The sequence below is a fragment of the Vulpes lagopus genome, chromosome 4, assembly GCF_018345385.1.
Source record: "Vulpes lagopus strain Blue_001 chromosome 4, ASM1834538v1, whole genome shotgun sequence".
NCBI classification, from domain to species: domain Eukaryota; kingdom Metazoa; phylum Chordata; class Mammalia; order Carnivora; family Canidae; genus Vulpes; species Vulpes lagopus.
This window is the reverse complement of record NC_054827.1, coordinates 5,039,338-5,057,312: the sequence shown is the minus strand read 5'-3', so window position 1 is coordinate 5,057,312 and position 17,975 is coordinate 5,039,338. Positions and strand designations below refer to the sequence as shown.

Here is a 17,975-nt window from a genome sequence, read left to right as displayed (position 1 = left end):
TTCTAGGAAAACTCTGCTAAGAAGCCCCCACCCTCCATATCTGAGGGGCTCCCCCCACCCATCTCCCAGGCGAGGTCTGCCCACCTGGCCTGCCTTCAGGGACACCCTGCTCGACCGAGTTAGCCAGAAACTGCTCCGCCCTGAAGCTCCCCATTGGAGACCCCCCTCCAGGACCGCACCTGTCCTGGGCTGTCACCCCCACTCCCCATGAAGCATCCAGAGTCCAGCCGCAGCTCTCCCTCCCTGGAAAATCCCACTGCAGTGGCCCTGAGTACAGGCCGCCTTCCCATCCTTATCTAGTGTCCTTGAGCACTTGCTTCCCCCTCTGAAGCACAGGTGCCATGCGGCACAGGGGAACCTTGGGAGGGCGGGCCAGGTGTTTGTCTGTCTCTCCATTCTCCTTTCCACATTCTTGCCTTCCCTTCTGTTCATCCTCCTTCCTCCTCACCTGTCTCCCTTTCCTTCCTCCCTCTCTCCTAATCTCGATCTCTCTCTCTCTCATGGAAAGAGTATCTTACTAATCAATACAACATGAAGCATTAGGAGGACCCAACATGGGACGCCTGAGTGGCTCAGCGGTTGAGTGCCTGACTTCGGCTCAGGGCTTGATCCTGGAGTCCCTGGCTCGAGTCCCACATCGGGCTCCTTGCACGGAGCCTACTTCTCCCTCTGCCTATGTCTCTGCCTCTTTCTCTGTGTCTCTCATGAATAAATAAATAAAATTTATTAAAAAAAAAAAAAAAGGAGGACCCGACATTACAAGCATCCACGTTACACACGCGTTTTGGATAAACGAGAAAGGCATCCACTGCCAGTTTCTAAATTACCCACCCAAGCCTCAACGTTTCCATGGGGCGGGAGTGACACAGGCTGGAGCACATGCAGAGTATTTTGCTGTAGACTTCCCTTGGCCATTTACTTCTCAAACAGAGCACACAGCTGTCAACGCTTTACGCAAAGTAGGCTACCTCCAAGGTCGAGGAAGTTGCAAGCTGTTCCCATGCAACAATTGGAGTACACTTCACCATTCTTTCTGGAAGAATTTAAAATAATAATCTATATTTCTGCTGAAGACAGTGTTCAGCAGCTCTGCATTCTCCTGGGTTTTGAGCTAAGTTTATTATCGGCAAGGTGACTTTGCAGAGCGGAGAGGGAGAAAACCAAATCGATGGCGAGGCATCCCTACTTGAACACCGTTTATAAGAGGTCAGGTCAAAAAAAGTCATGCTGGATTCGGTTGATTCTTTGTTGCCCTGACAGGTTCTTTGCATTTGGGCCAGATCGATTAAGTCGATGCTGGCAAGAGGCCAGGTCACCTCCCCCACACCGAGCCTTGATGCACAGGAGGAAGAATGCGCTCTGTGGGCTGGAGAAGGAGCCTCCGAAGCTGTGGATGTTAGCACAGCGTGTGGCCTGGGCTCCACGGCCCTCCCCATCCCAGAGGCTGCCACAGGCACAGTACACTGCTGGGCAGGGGGATGGAGCCAATCTCCAATACCAGTGACAAGGACTAGTAAGACAGCCAGAGGCGGCCCACAGGCTGGGCACAGAGAGCTCACGAAGGCCAGTCACTTGTGACAGGACCACTTAGAGATCTGCTTTCTAGAAACGTGCACCACAACGACACAACCCGATCTGCAAAGACAGAGTGGGCCACCTACCCCCGGTTGTTGTCCTATATCATGCCAAGTGCTCTGGGGGTTCCTTATGGAGCCTGCCACCACTCCAGCAGGAGGGGGCTCGGGGCCCAGACGGCTCGGTGCTGGAGACGGTGCATCGCAGTGGAAAGCCCACATCGTTTACACGATCTGCTCAGTCTCATCCTTGATTTGGACAGACACCCCTGGCTAGACTCACTTTTGAACCTTAATAAACATTTTCTTTTCAATTGAGTTTTCAGTAAGACTGTAGAATTTGAGGGTGCACTGTCTCTCTTTTTTTTTCTTTTTAATTTCTGTTTTTGGAGATATGGCCATTTTATTTATTTATTTTTAAAGATTTTATTTATGTATCCATGAGAGACACAGAGAGAGGCAGAGACACAGGCAGAGGGAGAAGGAGGCTCCACGCAGGGAGCTCCATGCAGGACTCGATCCCCGGGCTCCAGGATCACGTCCTGGGCTGAAGGCAGATGCTCCACCACTGAGCCACCTGGGTGTCCCAAGGCTGCACTGTCTTTTGAAAACCTGGCAGAAGGCTCCTCCTAGTAGTCAAGGAGATAACCGTATACTTTCAAAATCAAAGGGTTGGCAGCCATGTGTGGAAATAGCAATTCCTAACAGCGACTCTTTCCTGACACCTGGTCATTTCAGTTCTCTGAGGAACTGGCCTTAAATACAAAAAAGAAAAGAGAGGATGTTTTCCAAAAACACTTCATTTCTGCTCACAGCCTCAAGGGGAGAATCAACAGCATCACCTGTGACTTCCACCTCCTAATTTGAATGCAGACCAGGTGACTTCCCCATCTGAAGCTAAGACAGACCAATATGATTTTCTCTTCTATGACTTTCCAGCCCTCTCTGGGTTCTTTTTTTTTTTTAAGATTTTATTTATTTATTCATGAGAGACACGGAGAGAGGCAGAGTCACAGAGGGAGAAGCAGTCTCCATGCAGGGAGCCTGACGCGGGACTTGATCCCAGATCTCCAGGATCAGGCCCTGGGGGGAATGTGGTGCTAAACCGCTGAGCCACCCAGGCTGCCCTGTCGGGTTCTTTTTAAAAACATTCAGAGTCATGAACCAATTATAGGCTATTTACAAATATAGAATATTCACAAAATGTCACTCAGAATATTTATCGAGAAATGTCAACATGATGCAAGAATGCTATGGGGAAAAATACTACATTGGTGAGAATTTGAACTCAGTGTACTCTGAAGTCTCTTTCAAGTGTAAGATTCTATGATTTTATGATAATATTATGTTAAATCCTTTGTGAGATTTCTTTATCCTTAATGTAGCCCCAGTTCTGTTACACACACGCTGTACAAAGTGTGTCTCCGTATCTACCAGGGAATGCTTTGTCACGCCCTTCACACTTCGGTCCAGTGGCTAAAATCTGTCACTCATCGAATACCTGTGCAAGTGAATGGAAATAAAGCAACTTCGCAGTTGGCGGTGATGTCCGTTCCACTGCCAAAGTGTATCCAAACCCATTGCCTGCTAGGCAGGCGACTTTCAACTACTTGACGATAATCCCATGATGGTTTCCTACTGGTCTGCAGTGTTCTAGGGGCTTGAGATTACACAGAGGTTAAGGTGCAACCAGGTAGAGAATGAAAAAGAGATGTGTAGGTAGGACACAGAAGGGACTGGACTGAGGAGGGTGGGCCCCTCGTGGGATGGGGAGCGGGGCGGGACACGTCACCAATAGTCGGCATTGGGAAGCCTGACGCAGGCAACGTTTAAGGCCTGAAGGTTGTGCAATCACTAGCCAGGTAAACGTGGTAGAACGGCAGACTGTAGTTGCTGAAATGAGAAATTTTATTTGTTTTATAGTCTCAAAGTAGGAAGACTATGGAGTTACGTGACCACATTGCCCATTTACTACAAGGGTATCCACCTTCATCCTTCTCAGCTTATGAACTGGACGTATAGTGCTTTACTTCACCTGCCACGTGGCAGGATGGTTTTAGTTATTCCAGGCCCATTAAGTATGAACAATAGCAAAGGATAAGGGAATCTACTACCTACAAAATATAAAAAAAGAAATTGGGATGAGGGCAGCCCCACACACTTGAACACAAAATACCAACTCATTAAAACAATGCGATCGTACTGGAAGCCCTATGCCAGGACCCAAGGTTCCACGTTTTTGTTAGTTCCTTTGTTTTTTGTCAACATTTGGTTTCAGCTTAAACACAGGTCATGAAATGTATTTTGCAGGCAACCCTGCGGCCAATATAGTGACTCCAGGAAGTCAGTTCTTGAGAAGTGAATGCTTTCAGTAAAGTGTGGAAAGAAAATCCTCGGAGTGATCAGTGTGGGCCTGCTTTATTTCTGTATCAATCCTGCTAATGGGTTTAGTAATCTGCCACTAAGCTGAACCTGATAGCACGAACTGGCAATGGGCTGAGGAGCTAAGCAGAAAGCCAAACAATTGCAATTCCGTATGATTTTTAATTCAACAGATAGATAAGTTTAAAGGCACATCCTATAGGCATTGCCAAATTTCCTTGGACTTGAAATGTGAATTAGCCATTCTATTTCTCCCATGTTTCTGGAACTCTACATCTGCTCCACGTGCAGAATAGGTAGGACTCAGTTATGGGAAATTCACCAACTCCCAAAATTGACTTTGAATCCATGGCAGAGTCAAGAATTCAACGCCAGGCTGGGCATTGCCTGGTTCTGCTCAGACGATTCTCGGTATTCCACATGCTAGACCATAAAATCTATCATTTGAATCGGCCTAAAAAGACAAACTGAACAATGGACTAGGAGTGAGATTTCACTTGTCCTGTACAAGAAGGAGCCAGGTCATAGGAATCTGGAAGGTCCACCTTGTTTGCCAAGTGATCTCATTTAATCATAAGCTTTGGAAATTACAAGTCATTTATGCTATTCTCTATGTAATGAAAGCTGTATTATTGTTATCATTTATGAACTGTTATATATTTTGGTTATAAGGCCCCAAAATTTAAAAAAGGGGGAGATTTCTTTTAATAATCTTTCTCTAAAGTTGGGTCAGGAGGGATAACATCTACCAAAAATAATAATAATAATAATAATAATAATAATAATAATAATAACTAAAACAGAGATTGGAAACAAGGTTAACTGAAAGCTTCCCAGTTGACTTCCACAGCAAACAAGGTGGGGACAAGCATTTCCATTCACCCAGAGGGCTGGGTTGGCTTCCTGGTGTCCCCCTCGGTCAAGGGTTCCCTGAAAACTGTGCCAGGCACAGGAGTCCATGGTTAGAAGTGGACACACTCCCTGGGGAGCCCAGGTTGCTGTCTGAGGTCTTGGGGGCCAGCACCAGGGACCAGGCAGGTCAGCAATGCAGCTTTACCCACTACCCCAGGGCCACGGCAGGACCAGCCCCCCCCAAGCAGCTGTTTCTAGGCCCATCTAAATTGCACATGTTAGCAGGTCTGGTCCCACACTTCTGCGAGGACGGAGGTCATTTCCTGAGTTTGTTTCTGCTAGGGTGGATATTCTGAACACTCATCCATGAGTGAACTGGGTTCCTTCAGTAGGTGTAAGCATTCTATCCACACTTTCTGAAATGTGTATATGCAGCCGGATTTTAGAGCAGGGACCTTAGCCACCCATAGGATGTGAGCAATGTTTGACTTCCTTTCATGTTTCACTATTTGTTGCTCATCTGGAATGAGCAACACGGTCTACGGCCTCCTGAGAACACAGTGGTGACTTCCGAGTGACCGGCCCAGGGTGTCAGACGTCAGTTGGCAGATTTACCTTAATATCACAACACGTGCAAATGCTGAACCCTTTCAACTTTCAAGTCCTCTCGGGTAAGGTATGTTAGAGTCTTTTACAACTACACACACTCGTGCAATTTTAGAAGTGAATTCTGTGATGTGGAAATTTTACTTAGTTCCATTTTTTTCCACTTATTCCATAAAAACCCACTGTACCAGTAGAAATGTTGGACACCAGGGGCACTTGGGTGGCTCAACCAGCTAAGCATCTGACTCTTGATTTGGCTCAGGTCATGATCTCAGGATTGTGTGACAGATCCCCAGGTCAGCTCCACACTGGGCAAGGAGTCTTCTTGGGGTTCTCTCTCTCCTGCTCCCTCTGCCCCTCCAACCACACCCACCTCCCACTCTTTCTCTTTCTGTCTCTCTCAAAAAAAAAAAAAAAAGAAAAGAAGAAAAGAAAAGAAAAGAAAAGAAAAGAAAAGAAAAGAAAAGTAATAAATAAATGTTGGACACAGCATCTCCCATGGTATAGCTGTGCCCTATAGGTGTTGCCCTATAGGCAACACAGACCAGGAGCCCTGTGTCCTTTGGTGTGGAGCCAGTGATTAATAAGAACTATGTAATTGGCTCTTTCTCCTCCCATAAGGTCACATTCTCTCTCTCACACAGGGACCAGACACACACACACACACACACACACACACACACACACACACACACACAATCTCCCCCCCCCCCTTAGAGCTCACCACTGCAAGGTCACCTTTCCACTATGTCGGTTTGTATCCATATAAATTCTAATATTGACCTGGGGATTAAAACTGAATACATTCATACATTTTTAGAAAATCTACAAACCAAATTGCAACCTTAGTGTTTGCTTGGTGACTATTGGTACATATTGCTGGACATAAAATAATAATCATCACAAATGGCCAGTGCCTGTGTAAGAATCGGACATGCAATTTGGTTCACTCTGTCCATGCTGGGCATGAACACTGGTTTCCAGAGCCAGTGGATCCCAAAAGCCAATTTACAAACTCTTCTTGAGTATTAACAGTCCCAAAATGTCACGGCTCAGATCCACTTATATGCAGGAGAAACCTGTTGGCATTAAATACCACTGGATGGAAGCACTTAAATCATAAGATCTGCACATACTAAAGGAACACATCTGAATACTGACAGAGTTAATGTTATCTCCTGCAAGCAGGCTTTCTAGGGGCCGGGCTCAGCCACTTGGCCTAAACCAGAGAGAATGTGGTGCCGTGGACACAGCACACAAAGATTCCCCGTGATGTGAGTGCGGCACTTGCGTCAGCCCCTCAAAGGAGGGCCCCGTGCTCCCCACAAAATGTGCTGCTATCTAGTCTTTCTTGACGTATCTTATTCAAGGACAATTATTTTAAGCCATATTTAATATAAACATGATTTCAGGATTTGGGTAGTCTCTGGGGCTTTCAGAAAGCCTTCATCTTTCCCGTTTCCTGTGGTTTCCCAAAGAATCACACTATCACTTCCCCCATGCCTGAAATTTCCTCCCCAAACTTGTCTGCCTGTGACACATCTTTGTGCCCCTCCTAACTCAGCCCAAATCTGCCCTCTGCCAACAAACCCTAAGGGAATCAATGCTCATCTATGTGCACCTCAAAGATCTCTGATACTCCGGGTTTCCCTGTGATGGGAGAGTATTTCTCCTACCATTCACTTACAATATCCAGACTCCTAGTTTTTTTTTTTTTTCTGTTTTGTCCTGTTGTGAATTCAGCAAATAGAAACCTCTTGTCCTCACCTGTTTATACCCATCATTAGATGGTGAGTTCCGAGGACAGTATCTTTCCTATGCACCGGAATCAAGCCTGTCCCCCACCTGGAGGAGGTGTCTTGATGAGTAGAGGGCCCCTTTCCCACGAGCATGTTGCCATGTGAGTGCTTCCCCAGCAGGTAAACGTAACTTCCTGTGGCATCCAGGCCACCTCCCGCACCGCTCTGCATCTTGGCTTCTTGGGTGAATTTGTGCCATTTCTGCTTGTTGAAATTGCACCTGTTCCTCAAAGTGACTTCCCCCATAGCCCTTCCTCTACCAGCCTCTCACTCCTGCGCCGGCTTTCTCTCTTTTGTGATTCATTAATCCCGACTTTTTATTAAAGGGACTTGGTATTTATCTTATTTATTCCTCTGATTATAAATTCCTGAAAAAGTAGACCTGCATCCTATTAACCTTTACATCCTATGCCATATTTCCTGAGGAATTAAATGAGTATCATTAGATAATATTCAGAAATATAGACAGAAGTGCTTGTGGCTGGGGAGAGTATCGTGACATTTATCTCCCAGCCACCGATGATGCATACAGAACATGTGAAGGTTAGCATGGGCTGTTTCCAAATATTTTACCTTCCCTGGTATCATACCACCTAAAATTTACACGGAAGATTGTATAGCAAAGATCAGGGGTTGGGGGGGCGCATACATTTCTTACTCTAATACCATCTTTCTGCTGTAATGTAAGCATCGCCATAATCGGCTGTTCAAATGCTTTACATGGATCTATCATAAAATACCAGGCGTTTGAAGAATATTTTCCAATTTTATTCCCTAAGAACTATGAAAAAATACGGCTTAACTGCATTATTTTGAATCATGTCACCTAGCCATTTTAGCCACATGAATGTCACCATGATATTACACGCGCAAAAGAATTCATCTCCTCGGAGGTCATCATAGTACGGCAAAGGCAAAGTTATTCCAAATACTGGCAAAACAATCTAATAAAAAAAAAGATCATGTTCTTTGCATGAGAGACATCTCAATCTATCGCTGACATCTCAAATACTACATGTTAAAGAGGAGGCAAAGTGGGGGAGATGAGGCCTTGCTATGTATGAAAAAGTCTAAATGGTACAAATGTTATCAAAGGACAGATGTCGGTTTCTCCAGCAGGAGGGCTGGGTTACAAATGCACCACCTCAGCCGGTCTGCGTGCTCTCTGCTGGGTTCAGTGCGAACTACCACAGAGCAGATAAACAGAAGGGAATAATTATGCGAGCGTGGGGATCATAAAACTTCCCTGATAGATTAGAAGGTACCTGATGAATTGATACGGGGTCGGTATTCTCGGGGCTGGATTCTCCAGGCCAGGGAGGCACGTAGAACTGCACAGGCGGTAAATGAGAACAAGTCCTCGGTAATGAGCTGAACCTGGGGAGACCTGGGGAGGCCCCAGTAGCAAGGCAAGGACGCTAGTGCTGAGTAGGTGTGGGCCGAGCTTTATGACAACGGTACTCCGGGGCCCACAGGCTTCGCTTTGCCCGGGGCCGAACCACCGTGATGCCCACGCACAGGGTGGTCCAGCCCCCCCCCCCCGGGACGTACAGACCACCCTCCCTCTCCTCGAACACGCTCTCCTGCAGGTACAGGCTCCAGCTTCCCACTGTCCGAGTGCCCAGCCACGTCCGCTTCAGCGACCGTCAGAGCAATCTGGCACCGTCTTCCCTGCTGGAAATCACTGGAGACAACCACAGTGCTACCACTGGAAATAGGGTCCCGCATTCCACAGGAAATAGAAGCAACATCTCAGGCAAACATTTTTTTGTTTTTTGGTTTTTTTTTTCCCCAGCAACCATGAAAATCAACAAGATACCATCAAAGTATTTCACCTTATAATGGAAAGCATCCAGGATGTGAAATCAAGGAGGCTCAAAGGCTAAAGGAATCCTATGGAAAAACCTACCGAGCAGGCAACTGCCCTCTGTGTGAGCTCCACGTTGCATTTTGGGGCAGATCAAACAGGTGAAAAAAATGGTTAAAGGGAAGGGACTTCTTATATGTAGTCTGAAAACTATTTTTCTGCACAGTGTCTGCAAACAGACAGATGAAAGACACATCACTAATGTCGTTAGCATCACTGGCCTTGCCTTTGGTACATTTATTTAATTCATTTTATTTTTCTTTCTTTTCTTTTCATTTCTTTTCTTTTCTTTTCTTTTCTTCTCTTTTCTTTCTTTTCTTTTGTTTTCTTCTTTTCTTTCTTTTCTTTTCTTTTCTTTTCTTTTCTTTTCTTTCTTTTCTTTTCTTTTCTTCTTTTCTTCCCCTGTCTACCCATTGAGGCCTGGTTAAAACTTAGAAATCTCAATACAGGTTCTGATGGTTGCCACTACCCATCAATCACAGCTGACACTTGCATATAAAACAATTTACCAAAATTGGTGTATTCCATCTTTCATTTTATAACATTTAAAATATTTGAAAATAGTTGTTAGGCACTTCCAAACTTTTCTCTCCACCATACTGATGATCACAAGTCTCCAAACATTCCTCAACTATCGTGGTTACCGGATCCTTCACCCCAGCATATGCCGCTTCATCGTCACCCACTTAAATTATTTCACCGAAGTGAAGCCATTGTTCTGGGCATGGGCTTCCTAGACTAATGAAGAGGTGGGTCCTGTTCACGAGGTCTGGGCACCATCAGCTCAGGGTGCCAGTGCACAGATGAGCCTTCTATTGTCCAAAACACCAAGCCCTTCCACCTGCCCTAGGATTTCATAATTTTCTCCTTATCATGTACATTGGGAGGTATTTTATTTTTGATTCTGGGTGAAATTTTCCATCAATCCCATAATTTTTGTATTTGTGTTGTTTATCATTCAAATTGTAAAGATCATGAATCTGTTGTTAAATGTTCTCACTCTTTCAGCTGGTATTATTATGTCCCTACCAAAGATGTGAAAAGAAGTCTTAAGATGGTCTAGAATGAGGAAGGAAACCATTTACCCAGAAGCTTTCTTTCTGGGGCACCTGGGGGGCTCAGCAGTTGAGCGTCTGCCTTCAGCTCACAGTGTGACCCCGGGGTCCTGGGATCGAGTCCCACATTGGGCTCCCTGCATGGAGCCTGCTTCTCCCTCTGCCTGGGTCTCTGCCTCTCTGTCTCTCTGTCTCTCTGTCTATCATGAATGAATAAATAAAATCTTAAAAAAAAAAAAAAACAGAAAAGAAACCTTCTTTCCGATCACGTCAACTGAATAATCGACATCATCGTCAGTAGCCCCACCGGCAGTTGTGAAAAGACAACATATAGGCCACGTTACACTTTCTTGACTGTAGGAGTTAACATAGAAAATTCTGATCTTGCTGAGAATTTAGAAGCACCGTTTCTAAAGAGTATTTTTAAACATCACCTAAGAGCAATGGCAAAGATGGATCCAGACTCACATTAGCTCTTCATAAACATGCATCACCAAAGATCTTACACGTAATAGTTGGTTTTCAGCTCTGTATTATCAAACTATTAGATCCAAAGTTTCTGCCAGCTTGCTTCTTTCCTTTTTGTGTAAAAAAATCACACCAGACACTTACCTAACTCTGCAGAGCTTCCTGTTAGTAACGTCCCGCGGGGTACTGCCAGTGACTTGGCCTCCTCCTCCTGGGTCCCCTCAGCCACATCACTGAAACCCTATAGTTCTCTTGGACAGACTCCTTTTCTCGCCTGGGATCCCGATTTCTACTATAAAAGCATGCTCCGCCCTCTGCACACCATAATTCTTGACGCGGAAGAAGGAATGAAGAGGCGGCCGAGCCTGTTTCCTTTAGGCCACACACTATTTTGATACCAACCACAATGAGTGAATTTGGTTCTTATTTCAAACATAATTTCTGCACGGTCCTTACGTTTTCATGGCCCTGAATCTTTTCATTGCTCCCTGCTCGTGGCGGATCTGCCCTTCGCATCACAGACCTTCATCTGTATTCCATTTGCTTAGTACATCCTAGAGTAGTCGCTTTGCTGGCAAATTGAGTTTCTTGCAAAACAGCTCGTGTAACTGTCTCTGTTTCTTGGGTAGCTTCCCATTTGCTCCTCAATGGCATAATTTGTTCTCAAAGTTAAAGTTTTGGGAGGTTGTTCTGTTTAGGGGATGCCTCCTTTTTAAAGTTGAAGCCATGGGATTATGTCAATTATTTTCTGGATTTTTTTTTTTTTTTGGAAAATATTCTTAGTGACTGCCTCTGCCTCCATTCTCATTATAAGTCATTTTTTTCCCCTCCAGCACCATGCAGTCTACTCTAATAGTGTCCAGAAGAACCTGAAGGTCACCCAATGTCATTCAGTGTGGTAAAAATCCAGATTTTCTGGAGATCCTGACCATGAAAATAGACAAAGGAATAATTCAAATGACAAGAAATAGAAGGAAAATACTGCCAAGTCTGGTAAGCAAGAAGTCTGGGAGCAGCACAGAATGAAGGACAAGGTTAGCCACGTGTAACTACTAAGGCACAAACCCCATTTGATGGCATGTGCTTTGGGGTAAGGTCTAGTGCAGCACCTGGGCTCATTTCACTTCTAGTTAAATATCTCATTGGCCAGAACTAACAGCATCTTACACAGCCTCTTTTATCCTATCTTGCTTTTGAGAAATATAATCATCGGCAAAATAACACAAAACTTGCTCAGATACACTAGTTACATACCCCAAAGTTAAGAAGCCTGTGTTCTATGGTCAAATTGCCTGGGTTTCCATTCGGTTTGTGATGCCAGTGATTTTACAACGTTAGACAAATTCCTAAATTGTTCTAAGTTATTTCTTACTGATGAATGGGAGTGATAAGCACTTCCCATATTTTCTAATGAAGATTCAGTAAAATGGAAAAATGCCTTGTATATTTTTCATTATCACTAAACAATATCATTCAAATTATTATATTCAAATAAGGCATCTAGGTAACATTCAGCCTATGGTGGTATCAGCTATCTACTTTATCCAGTACCTGTGCCAGGTTAAGGATTGGAGCCTCTCTTGCCTTCATCCACTAGGCCACTGTAGGATTTTCTCTAGCATTGAGTTTACCTCTATTCTCCTGTGTGTTTACCTTAGCTGTGTCTCTATGGGTCCCCCGGACATAGGGTCCTACGAGTTACTCTCTATTATCTACACATCACACTCTATTATTCAGGAGAGGAGATGCCTTTCATTGCCATAGTCCATGCACAGGCAAGCCTCATTTTATTGTGCTTTGCAGATATTGCATGTTTATAAAAATGAAGGTGTGACAACCCTGCACTGGCAGGTACGTTGGTGCCATTTTTTTTTTCCAACAGATTTGCTCACTTCATGTCTCTATGTATCATTTTGGTAATTATAATATTTAAAAACTTTTCATTAGTATTAGAATTGTTACGGTGATCTGCGATCGATGATCCTCGCTGTTACTATTGTAACGGGCCTGGAGCACCACCAGCCGTGCCCATACGAGACTGTGAGCTTCCGTCATACGTGTTGTGTGTGTTCTGAACGCTCTACTGACCAGCCATTCCCCTGTATCACCCCCTCTCCTCCAGCTTTCCTAGTCCCTCAGATAGAATGATATTAGAATTCGGGGAATTAATAGCCCTGTAATGAGCTCTAAGGTTTCAAGTGACAGAGTCACACATCTCTCACTTTAAATCAAAACCTAGAAATGACTAAGATTACTGAGGAGGGCATGGTGAAAACCTTGACAGGCCAAAAACAAGGCCTCTTGTGCCAAAATGGCTAGCCAAGTTGTGAGGGTGAAGGAAAAATCCTCAAAGAAAATTAAAAATGCTGCTCCAATGAGCACACAGATAATAATAAAGTGAAACAGCCTTATTATTGCTGATACAGAGAAAGTTTGAGTAGTCTGAATAGAAGAATAAATCAGCCACAACATTCCCTTACGCCAAAATTTAGTCTAGAACAAGGTCTGAGCTCTCAGTTCTAGGACGGCTGGGAGAGGGCAGGAGGCTGTAAGAAACATCTGAAGCAGCAGAGGCTGGTTAGCGGGTTTGAGGGAAGAAGCCTCTTCCACCACGTGAAAGCACAGGTGAAGCAGCAGGGGCTGATGGAGAAGCTGCAGCAGGTCCTCCAGAAGACCCGGCTCAAGAGTTCAGGAAGGTGGAGGCTACACTCAACCCCAGATCTTCAGTGTAGACCCCACAGCCTTCTGTTGGAAGAAGATGCCATCTGGGACTTTCACAGCCGGACAGAAGTCAGAGCCTGGCTTCAAAGCTGCAAAGGACAGGTGCGGACTCTCCTGCGAGGGGCTAACGCAGCTGGGGACTGCAGATGGGAGCCAGGGCCCACCCACCATTCTGAACGTCCGAGGGCCCTTCGGAATGATGCCACATCTACTCTGCCCGTGCCCCATACATGGAACAACACGGCCTGGGTGGCGGGACATCTGTTTACAACGCACTTCGCTGAATACGAAACCCACTGCGGAGATCAAATGCTCAGAGAAAAGGATTTCTTTCAAAATACCGCTGCTCACTGACCGTCACCTGGTCACCCAAGGGCTCTGAGGGAGACGGACGATGAGATTAACGTGGTTTTCATGTCTGCTAATGCAGCATCCATCGTGCAGCCCGTGGATCAAGGAATCATCTCAACTTTCAAGTCTTATGACTAAAGAAATGCATTTCATAAGGCTACAGCTGCCACAGATGATGACTCCTCTCATGGATCTGGGCAAAGTAAACTGAAAACCTTACAGAAAGGACTTGCCATTCTAGATGCCATTAAGAACACCCACGATTCATAGGAAAAGGGCCTAAATATCAACAGAAACTGAAGTTTGGAAGAAACAGATTCCAGCCCTCATGGAGGACTCTGGGGGTCCAAGATTTCCTGGAGGAAGTCACTGCCCATGGGGTCGAAGGAGCCAGAGAACGAGAATTAGAAGTGGATCCTGAAGATGAGATTGCCTTGCTGTGCTCTCACGATCAAACTTGAACTTATAGATAAGGAGCTGCTTCTTAGGGATGAGCGAAGCAAGTGGCTTCCTGAGATGTGATCCACTCCTGCAGAGGATGCTGCGAAGATTGTTGGAATGACAACAAAGGATTTAAAACATCACATAAACTTAGTTGATAAAGCAGCCCCAGGGCTTAGGAGGATTGACTCCACTTTGGAAGTTCTACTGGGAATAAAACGCCATCAAACAGCCTTGCATACCACAGAGACACTGTGGAAGAAGAGTCAATCAGTGCAGCAAAGGTCAGTGTCGTCTTATTTTTAGAGATTGCCACAGCCTCCCCAACGCAAGCACTCACCACCCTGATCAGCTGGCAGCCGTGAAACCTGAAGCAAGACCCTCCACGAGCAAAAAGATTACAACTCACTGAAAGCTCAGGTGGTGGTGGTGGTTAGCAGCTTTGGGCAATAAACTACTTTTGACTTAAGACATACACATCTCTCAGACAATGCTACTGCACATTAATAGACCACATTATTGTGTAAACATGACTTTTATATGCACTGGGAAACCAAAAAAGTCATTGTACTCACTTTATGGCAACATTTGCTTTATTGTGTTTTAGAACCAAATCCACAATCTCCCCAAGGTACGCCTGTATTAGGAATTAAACTTTCACGTCTCAGTGGTCGCTGTGAAACTGTATCTACTGACTTCTGAAATCTTTATGCTAAATTTATTACCCATTCTTTACTCATTGGTTTATAAACATATGTGGCTATGTGTCACGTCTAATTCTTTTTTAATAGTTTTTCTTTCATATCCTCTGCCTCTTCCAATGTTACTATTCTTTATATTTTAGATCCAGGTTCTGCAATAGTAATGCTTTATGCATTATTGTCCAAACACGTTTCTTCCTCTTTATTTTCAATTTAAACTCCTTCTGAACACTCCCCCTCCCCAAAGCCTCTAAGACATACTGCATCACACTGAAGCCATACTTCTGGGCACGTTGGCCCAGCCATCCAAGCAACATGTTACTCAATGTTTCTTTCTCTCTCTCTCTCTCTCTCTCTCTCTCTCTCTGTCTCTCTCTCTCTCTCTCCCTTTTTAAAATAATTTATTTATTTATTAATGAGAGACACAGAGAGAGGCAGAGACATAGACAGAGGGAGAAGCAGGCTTCATACATGGAGCCCAATGCAGGACTTGACCTTGGGTCTCCAGGATCACACTCTGGGACAAAGGCAGGTGCTTAACCACTGAACCACCCAGGTGTCTCTTGCTCAACGTTTCTACTTCAAAGTCCTACCTTTAGTCAGAAGACACCACAGAAAAGGTGAAGGCTTACTTGGGATCAGTAAGACCCCAGCAGACCCCATGATAGAGTAGCTATAGAAATTGGATGTGCCACTCAAACCCCCTGAGGCCACAATAACTCTCCTACCTAAAGAGACTACTCAGCAGCACAAACCTAATCAAATGTAGGTTGTCATTGCTTTCCATCATCACGAGCATAGCAGAGACGCAAGTTTCTTAGATCACCTGGTTCCCCTCTGTAGTGTTTACTGACATGAACAGAGAAGACCTACCCCAAAGCAGCGCTGCCTTCAGAAGAGTGGTCCCCTTTAACCAGACATCTCATAAGAAAGTTTGGGAAAGCACAGACAGTCTCACCCTCAACGCAAAGCCCACACATAGTCCGAGGAAGTTCTGCAGTCTATGGAAACCTGTACTGACCAGGCTCACCAAGAATGCGTGTAGACACACATGTAGTACATGAGCGGCTTTCACGTCCGGATGACAGTGATTTCAAGAAAGCAGGTGCCATTCCATGGATAAGAGGGAGCAACACTTTTTGGCCATTGATTTTCTCCAGAATTACTACTTTAGTTTCATTTTCTCTGTTTCCACCCCCCCCCCACCCCGTTCTCCTAAGTATTTTTTCAAATTATCTCAAGTAATAAGAATAGATTTTTACTATTAAAAATTTACTGGTCCTGGCTTCATTCCTGAAGTGATTTCCAGCTGACAGAGAGTCAGAGGCTTAAACTTTCAAGGTTCTATGGCTTTCGAGTGATTACAAAACTATTGAGATCCCAGAAAGAGGTCAAAGGATGCAAGGCACTTGACATGTTTTTCAAATTACTCGGAGATCTACAGGAGCATTATGAATCAAGATACCTTACGCTGCCCATCCAACAGCTTCCTCATGTCTATTCACAAGATTTTTCTCAATGAAAAAAATTTTTCAATTCAATTCTTAAAAAATATCATGCAGAAAATTTACGCCTTGGGTGCAAGGGAAGAACAAATCACTGTACACACATTCCATTGAAGTAACTCATTGTACTTATGTTGATAGATCTTATTCTCTTCCACTTACTGACGCAATTTAAAAAGTTGTAAAAGATAAAGTCTGTAATATATCTGAATATCATTTGTGTGTGTGTGTGTGTGTGTGTTCTAGAATCATGATGCATTAAGTGCAGTGATAGCCTCAGCACTCTGTAAAATAGTTAAGTCACTAAAGGCGGTATGTGACTTTCATTTATTGGTCAGATTAAAAAAATAATCCCTTCAGATACTTATGGAAGAAGTCCTAGTGTGAAGTGGACCATTGAAACCCGAGGTAGGATTTAGTAGCTCTACAGGAGCATTTATAACAAACAGTGTTACACTTTGCCCAACTGGACTGTATTTTTAGGGCTCACATGAATGAAATAAATGCCAGATGATAGATGAATTTACCCAGACATCGAGTTTCCGTGCCACTCCAGAGTCCGTTTGCCAAGCACTCTCTGACGTGAGACCCCACAAGGGTGTAGCCCGTGTTGCACGTAAATATGGCCGTGGCTCCGTAAACCGTCAGTGTGCCAATCTTGTTACCATTTGGGGGAAAGGAGAGGCTTCCGCATGAGATCACTAGAAGGAAACAAAAAGTGCAGATTATTCTTTTGCTTAAAAATGACAAAATCTGCAGTCTTGATGTTTATTAGGGGCAGAGGTCTGCTTAGGGTTAGGTAGGTCAACCACACAGGAAGCTTAATTTTCCTTCACCTACACTTGAGAATGTGAGCATGCAGAGCAGATTCCAAAACCATGTGGTGTGTAGACATAATCATACAAGCAGGCTTGTCAAAGGCACGGGCTGCCTGCCCACCCTCCTGTGTGCATCAACCATGAGAATCACATGGCCATCATCGGACATGGGTGTGGTCAGGAGGAATTAAGGAATAGGAGTGGTCTTCTGTGAGTCAATTAGCTGCCACACAAAACTGAGGAGGATGCCTTCAATGGAAGGCCTGAGTTCATTGTTGCTTTCAATGACCTACATGCTTCCCTGGGATCCCACACTCCATATAAATGCTGACTATGTGGGACATGTGGAGCCTTTCTGAAAATAAAAAAAAAATAGAAAATCCAGGCCTTCAGTGGTTGCAGCTGGGGAAACTGCATGTCCCCTGCATACACCTGTTTTCCCAGCATGATCATTAACAGAGTCCACTTTCAACCACAACTTGACTCTAGTGGGGGAGATATAGTCAGTGATCGCATTCATTATTGCTACTTACTGCAACACTCAACTCCGCTCTCCAAACCCAGAAATGTTTGAGCACAGAAAGTCTATGGAATCTCAGAAAGAAAGAAGAAGAAACTGTAAAGTCATCATGGCCAACTGCTTTGCAGAGACTTACGTGTTTGAAGGCTATTCTAAGAAGACGGTGAAGGAGTTCTTGACACACTAAGTGCGCTATCATGCACAAGGGGCTCAGGGCAAAGGTGGTAAGTAGCTAAAAATTATGGAGTTTCTAGGAATAGTAAACTGATCAGAGGTAGTAAAACAGTGATTAAGAACTCGGATTCTGGCTGTAGG

General features: G+C 44.6%; 1 protein-coding gene across 1 annotated transcript in view; it reads right to left on the bottom strand.

Moving 5' to 3' along the window:
- CSMD1 (CUB and Sushi multiple domains 1) overlaps positions 1-17,975 on the bottom strand; it is a 1,877,909-nt gene that overhangs the window by 57,720 nt on the left and 1,802,214 nt on the right. Inside the window, exon 52 of the mRNA XM_041753151.1 lies at positions 16,850-17,023. Coding sequence (XP_041609085.1) covers positions 16,850-17,023 — 174 coding nt within the window. The remainder of the gene's footprint in view (positions 1-16,849; positions 17,024-17,975) is intronic.